A 7,866-nucleotide genomic window follows, 5' to 3' on the forward strand; every position below is an offset into this window, starting at 1 on the left:
AAAAAAATTACCTTTTTTTTTTCGTTTTTGGAAACAAGCTTCCATATACAGTAAATACACCAGATGCAAGACTACATCTGTCCACCGAAGCTACTGTAATCAGTCAGTTCTGTGCATGGGACTGCAAGACTCTCCTTCTCACCGATGAATGATGTGCATTTGGTGTTGATGATCCCGCTGGGGAGAAGATGGAAGTCATACTCTTTCTCATCCACCACCACCGTGTGCCCGGCGTTATTTCCTCCCTGTGACAGAAGAACCACAGGAACCTCATGCGATGCACTGTGAAGCTGCAGGACGGTTTGCAGTCAAAGGTTCACGCTCCAGATTTACTCTCATGTATTCTCCAGAAGGGAGGCCTGGAAATGTGCCTCTGTAAGCATGCAGACGGCCGGCTTGCCCTTTCCTCAGACACACGGTCACACCAGCCTCCAGCACGCTCCACCAACCAGCGAGGCTTATTTTCATCAGGCTATGCGATGGGCTTGAGTCGCCAGCGCCGTGGCCTTCTCACATGTCCAGTAACGCTGGGAATGTGACCCGAGCTCAGGAATTCTGGGACTGACATTCACTCAGATTCAGACTTGCACAGCAACACGGCTGAGCACGCAGGAATTGTTACGAATACTTTATACTATATGCATATAATAGTCATTTTAAAAACACTGCATGTGACTAATAACGATAATGAGTCCAAACAGGGCTGTAAACACTCAACAGACACTAATCAGACTAGGTTCAGACTGATAAAGAGTGATAACACCGAATATGTAGAGAATTAAGAACTGAGCACATATGAGACCCTGGAGCACAAAAGCAGTCATAAGGGTCCATTTTTTTAAATTGAGATTTATACGTCATCTGAAAGCTGAATAAATAATCTTTCCATTGATGTATGGTTTGTTAGGATCGGACAATATTTGAAAATCTGGAATCTGAGGGTGCAAAAAAATCTAAATATTGAGAAAATCATCTTTAAAGTTGTTCAAATGAAGTTCTTAGTAATGCATATTACTAATCAAACATTAAGTTTTGATATATTTACGGTAGGAGATTTACTAAATATCTTCATGGAACATGATCTTTACTTAATATCCTAATGATTTTTGGCATAAAAGAGAAATGTATAATTGTGATCCATACAATGTATTGTTGGCTATTGCTACAAATATCCCCAGCGACTTAACACTGCTTTTGTGCTGCAGGGACACATATCATGTTTATTGCATTTTTTTTTATTTTAAAGTTTATTTATTAAGTCAAGTCACCTTTATTTATATAGCAGCTTTACAAACAGTGTGTAAAAATAGTGTGTCAATAATGCAATAATTTCAAATTATGAATAAACATTTATATATAAATCAAGAAATAAATATTTGTTTATTTACAAATGTGTAATTATTAATAAAACGTATACATAAACAAATATTTATTTATTTTTTAATTATGAATAAAAACGTACATATAAATACATATTTGTTTATTTCTTATTATTAAATTTGATATATATATATATATATAAATATGTATGACATGCATACTTTGCTATAATTATAGATATGCATAAATAATACACATAAATATTGTTGGCAAGGTATTAAATTAGTTTTTACTAATGTAATTACAGCAAACAATGATTTAGGATATTATTAAAATCCATTAATAATATAAATTAGATATAATAACCAATTATTAAGATACATATTTATGCATTTATAATTAGCCTATATTTATTAGCCTACACATTTCATACAAAAAGCTACCGGTTATTATTTATATATTGTTTGACATTGCATTGCATTATATTTACCTGACACCTGCACACGAGGTCAGACTCCGTCGCCAATAAGTCTACAACTTTCCCTTTGCCTTCATCTCCCCACTGCGCTCCCAGAACCACCGACACTTTGTTCCCGGAAAACGCCTTGATATTTGAATGCGACTCAAAGAGTGCATGCGCAGTCAAGAGTGCGCTATTATTTAGTTACGAAGCCACTACAATGCACTATTGATCGGTTTGGCGTGTGCATGTGATAAAACATCAGCTGATACGATCACTAAACGTTTAGCACTTAGAATCATTCAACCTGTATTTAGATTCTGTAAACATAAACAGAAGAGTCTGTCAACTTGGGATTGGCTGACATGCATTTGGAGGCGGAGCTTACAGCTGAAGGCGTGTGCTTGATGACGAAACGGCATACGAATTTAAATTCTAATGCATTTCAGATTGCAATGAATGTGAGCTTGAGTGTTAATGAACAAACCTCGGCACTGACTGCACATTTAAATTTTTATATAATTTAAAGATTTTCTTAATGAATATACATAGCGACATCAATATAACGAAACCGTCCAACTCAACCACAAAATATAATCCAATCATTTTTATTACACTAATATTTTAGAACTGGTATCACAATGAACTAATACTTCTCACGGGCAATGCCAAACATCGTCATAACATATAAAGTTTACATTCAGAGCAATATTAATAGTTAACTTATCTTAAAGGTTTCGAGAAACGGCAAAAATTCATGATTAGCCATTTTTTCTCTCCTGTATTAACCACTCTCTAATGTAAACAAAGTTTTGGTGTGTCATAAATGCATCTTACAGTGTGCAAATATTTAAAATAGATAGGTCAAATCTAAAGATATAGCATTTAAAAATACATTTCTTTAAGCCAGACTCAAATACACAGTGCACAATGTGTATTTCTTCAGAGTACGCCATCCGTTGCGCCTCTTCAGATCTCATCCGGTTCACTGAGATCCAGTGGAATAACAGGATCACAGCAGGAACGGACTCAACTTTTCCTTTTTGTTCTCCTTTTCCTTGAGCTTCCTGCAACATGAGGCGGGAGAAGAAGAAAAAAAAAAGAGTTTAAACTTTGAGCACCGACATTTGCCATCGATTTAAGATGATCAGCGTTAAAGGAACAGTCTGCAGTGAATGGGTGCCGTCAGAATGAGAGCTGATAAAAACATCACAATAATCCACAGCACTCCAGTCCATCAGTTAACATCTGGAGAAGACCAAAGCTGAAACACATCCAGCATTAAGACGTTTTTAACTAAAACACATAGAGTCCATAATCCATAATAACTCTTCCTCCAGTGAAAAAGTGCATCTGCTGTTGTCACTCACATCAGAATCCAGTCACATATGTGTTTAGAGCTGTTTAAACGCTGCTTGATCTGTGCAGATTTCTCTCCTGATTCACACCAGAACACTTTTTCACTGGAGGAAGCGTTATTATGGACTCAATGTGTTTTAGTTATAAATGTCTTAATGCTGGATGTGTTTCAGCTTTTGTCTTCTCCAGATGTTAACTGATGGACTGGAGTGCTGTGGATTATTGTGATGTTTTTATCAGCTGTTTGGACTCTCATTCTGACGGCACCCATTCACTTGCAGTGAGACACTGATGCAATGCTACATTTCTCCAAATCTGATGAAGACACAAACTCATCCTGATCTCTGATGGACTGAGTGTGTGCATTTTTAGCAAAGTTTCATTTTTAGGTGAACTATTCCTTTAATGATGATGAAGTAGAAAGACTTGAGGGATTGCAGTCTAATTGCTGAAGAATACAGAAACATACAGTGGTTTTAACAAATCAGCTTAAACTCTCAGAGTTCAAAAACAATCCATATGCACTTAATTTTTTTAACATATATTGATATTAAGCAAATGCAACCTCTTAAACACTCCTATCCAGAATAAACCGTTCTCTGTTAAACACAAACTATTTGATAATCTCGGCACTTAAAAGTCTTTATTCTGACAGCTGCACATCTGGACTATCTGCTTTGTTTATCTTTCATTCTTCGCTGACGGACCGATAAAGCCCTGGTTTAATCATGACAAGAAGCCTGAAACACATCGAAGTCATCAAACCAACATTTTTATATTTATCCATTTTCAAGAATATACACTTCTGTTTGGGGTCAGTATGATTGTTTTGGGAAAAGAAATGAACACTTTTATTGATCAGGGATGCATTGAATTGATCAAAAGTGACAGTAAAGATATGTATAATGTTACGAAGATTTCTATTTCAAATAAATGCTGTTCTTTTGAACTTTCTATTCATCTGTGAATCCTGAAAAATAACATGCATCACAGTTTCCACAAAAATATGAATGTTTTCAAAATAATCAGAAATGTTTCTCGAGCAGCAGATCAGCATATTATACTGATTTCTGAAGATCATGTGACACTGAAGACTGGAGTAATGATGCTGAAAATACAGCTGCGCATCACAGAAATAAATTACAGTTTACAATATTTTCACATAGATAAGAGTTATTTTACATGATAATAATATTTCACTATTTTTACTGTATTTTTGATCAAATAAATGCAGCCTCGGTGAGCAGAAGAGCCAAACAATGGTTCATCATAATTAAGATGCTGGTTAAAATTACAGACAGCCAGAGATCTTTTTGTTAACACAGAGAAATGGAATCAGTTATGAGACACAAATCTGATTTATACACATGTAAAGAAATGATTCGACAGTCTCCCATGACGAAAGAGAGGAGGTTTATTTGACGGACCGGAGACGAGAACAAACCACAGCAGATCCCCACGAGCTCAGGACGAGACGATGTTAATAACAGAGTTGGAGGACTAGTCGACACACGTGGGTAAGTAGACAGGACTGGTTAGAGATCGATTAGGCGGCTTTGAGCGGGCGTCCTGCTCGGTCCTGTTAGTTCTCTATGGAGAGGTGTTTGACCTACCTCACTGCAACACACAGCCCTTTACAGAGCGTCCTTTCCCTCTGTTACCCTCCACTTCAGAGGGACAAAGAAAGAGAGACACTGACATTCATTTCAAGCCTCTGTACGGCGAGAGCTGATGCACTAATGCCAGATGTTTAACAGAAGATTAGCAGATCACACATTAACGGGGTTACAAACAACAACAGATGTTTCTGGAAGCGTCATTAGAAAACGACAGCATATTAATATTCAGTAACTTGATGAGATGTCAAGGAAATGTCCAGGTCATATTTCACCCAAAAATCTAAAGCCTATATTTAGAACAAGTATTTTTTCCCCCAGCACTTTGTAACATTGTAGCAATAAGAATTTGAATGGGATTAAAAAAAAAAAAAAAAAAATTTAAGGTTTTAAAAAGTCCTACAGACAACAGCATTGCACTCTGCCTGCATCTAGAATTATTTAGATCAGCATTTTAGTGTTCATAACAGAGGGCTCTCTCAACTTGTTATATTTTACATAATTTGTCAATTGATATAATTGTTAATTGTTACAATATAATTACAAAATAATTGTTAATTGATTTTGTACGCTTTGCATACACATGTGAGCACCCCTCAAAAGCCTGAAACCACAGAGCCACCCCACATAACAAATACCAATTTAACCCCTAATCATAATCATATAATTAATATAACATATCTGAAACTTATTTCTATAGGATTATTGTCTTCCTCTCATTGCCATTCTCATCTCTATCCATATTCTTCCCCTGCAGCAATATGAAAACTGGAGACCAAACCAGCCGGACAGTTTCTTTTCCTCAGGAGAGGATTGTGTGGTAATGATCTGGCATGAGGACGGCCAGTGGAATGATGTTCCCTGCAACTACCACCTCACCTTCACCTGCAAGAAAGGCACAGGTGAGCTTTTAGCACCTGGATGAGGGGTATTTAAAGAATAATGAGTCATGCATACAGTAGGTAGACATTTATTTTCAGTTTAAATGCCATCTGTGGTATTTGAACAAAAATATATTTATAACAAGGAGTACAATGGGGAATCTGTGAAACCTTGACTGCTATACCCTAATATACTGTATATCTATGGTCGTTTATAGACAGGAATCTAACATGTGATGAGTTGTTTTGGATTTTTCTGCAGTGGTTTAAAGCAGACAAAATTAAAAAAAAAAAAACATTTCAGATTCAGTACTCCATTACTAATTGTTACTCTGTTATGTGCCATTGTCAACAGTGTCCTGCAGTCAGCCGCCTCTTGTCCTTAACACCCGCACATTTGGCCTGCTGCGCCCACGCTATGAGATCAACTCACTGATCAGGTACCAGTGCATGGATGGCTTCATCCAGAGACATGTTCCCACCATTCGCTGCAGAGGAGACGGCACATGGGATTTGCCAAGGATTTCCTGCATGAGTCGTAAGTATTCTGTGAAAACCCAACACAACTTTTTCACAACAACCATCCCTATAGAGCTTGAATTATCATTCTGGCCTAGATACTATAAACAATACAGTGGTGTGAGTTTATTATATATATGAGTTTATATATACACTACCATTCAAAGGTTTGGGGTCGGTATGCTCTTATGCTCACCAAGGCAGCACTTGATTGAAAATACAGTAAAAACAGTAAGATTATGAAATATTATTACTAATATTATAATTTAAAATAAATGTTTTCTGTTTTAATATATTTTGAAATGTAATTTATTCCTCTGATGGCAAAGCTGAATTGCTTTAGTCTTCAGTGTCACATGATCCTTCAAAACACAAATATATATTGTTTATAGGTTATAACATCTTATATAGATGTTATATATTTTTTAAAGATTTAAATGTAGTACTTGTAGTGCTTTGAACTGATTGAAGAAATAATGTAAATAACTGTGATAGAAAATTTTGATTTGGAAAAAGTAAGAATTTCCAGATTTTCTTTTTAAACTCCCATTTTCTTTTTATTTTGGGATGAAATGTGACTCGGACCCGTTTTATAATGCGTTTTCCAGAAATATCCCAGCAGCTAGACTTTAGCAAATCGATGTTAAACATTAAAATATTACGAAATAATATTGTAATAATAAAATGTCACTGTTTGCAAACCAAAATATTACCGAAACGTTTTAAGAACACACTTTCGATGCTGAAAAACATGACCTTTATTAGATATTTAAATAGATTACCTTCATTACTGCCTTTTTTGTTTTTTCGTAAGAAATGTTTTTTATTCTCAGGTTTCAGGGGGGCGGGGCCTTCAGAGGGAGTGGGCGGGGCTTGAGACGTCACTCCGTCGACATCATCACACGCCTGCTCGTTAGCGTCGTCATGCGTGCGAGTGTTGCTCGACTGAAGCGGCTGGTCTCTTCTCTTCTCGACATCGTCTGCACACCTGATGTTATTTCCGTTGTGCTTCTGGTCGGTGTTGGCTGTGGTGAGGCAGCTGGGTGACGTGTCGGCTGGCTCCGGAGTGTTTGGTGCTGGACTGAAGGCTGGGGACCGAAGCTCCTTCAGGCTCTCCGCTGAGGTGTCTTCAGCACTGGGACTGGTGCCGCAGCCTTCGGCCGGATCTCCTGGAGTAGAAACCGGGGCTGATCCAGCTTCTTCTCCGGCAGACCTGACACTTGCTGCTTTGGGACGAGAAGAGACGGGTTTGTTCAGGAACAGAAGCGCGTGTCGGATGGAGATGAAGCATGAAGCAAAGCCAGCGCGTGTTCTGCGTGTGTTGCTTTAGTTCACATGCAGCGTACGGCTCGTGTTTGGGTCGTTGACATCAACGTCCTGCCGTGTGACATGCTCTAATTTCTTCCCAATATTCTCCTCATTTTTCTTTAATTATTATGCATGTAGTTACTATAAATTAAGCAGTACTTCCAAAAATTAGTCGCTCTGCAGAACCCCCTGACACACACTAGTGAAGCTAAATACACAGAGCTGCACGATTTAAGAAAAACAAAAAGATTTTCCTGCGAACAATAATAAAAATAATAAATACATTTATGTTATATGATATTATAATATTATATAATAAATTATATTGTATATAAATAATAATAATAATAATAATAATATGTATTATAAATGCAAATGGTTATATTATGTTTTATATTTCCAT

The 7,866-nt window shown here is 36.9% G+C and overlaps 2 protein-coding genes across 7 annotated transcripts in view; both read right to left on the reverse strand.

Annotated features, from left to right (window-relative positions):
* LOC107564029 (adenylosuccinate synthetase isozyme 1-like) overlaps positions 1 to 2,736 on the reverse strand; it is a 16,594-nt gene extending 13,858 nt beyond the window's left edge. The window contains exons 1-3 of the mRNA XM_016249022.1: positions 2,701 to 2,736; positions 1,811 to 1,924; positions 143 to 245 (exon numbers count right to left, since the gene is read on the reverse strand). Of these exons, the coding sequence (XP_016104508.1) occupies positions 143 to 245; positions 1,811 to 1,924; positions 2,701 to 2,736 (253 nt within the window). The remainder of the gene's footprint in view (positions 1 to 142; positions 246 to 1,810; positions 1,925 to 2,700) is intronic.
* inf2 (inverted formin 2) overlaps positions 2,265 to 7,866 on the reverse strand; it is a 42,159-nt gene continuing 36,557 nt past the window's right edge. For 2 of the 6 annotated variants that reach the window (XM_016249019.1, XM_016249018.1), the window contains exon 21: positions 2,265 to 2,847. In XM_016249019.1, the coding sequence (XP_016104505.1) occupies positions 2,793 to 2,847 (55 nt within the window). In that variant the 3' untranslated portion in view covers positions 2,265 to 2,792. Of the gene's footprint in view, positions 2,848 to 4,752; positions 4,807 to 6,937; positions 7,382 to 7,866 lie in introns of those variants that run through there. The other 4 variants (XM_016249013.1, XM_016249014.1, XM_016249017.1 and 1 more) reach the window with 4 other exon arrangements.

Source organism: Sinocyclocheilus grahami, unplaced genomic scaffold (genome assembly GCF_001515645.1).
Source record: "Sinocyclocheilus grahami isolate Dianchi unplaced genomic scaffold, SAMN03320097.WGS_v1.1 scaffold902.1, whole genome shotgun sequence".
Classification (NCBI taxonomy): Eukaryota; Metazoa; Chordata; class Actinopteri; order Cypriniformes; family Cyprinidae; genus Sinocyclocheilus; species Sinocyclocheilus grahami.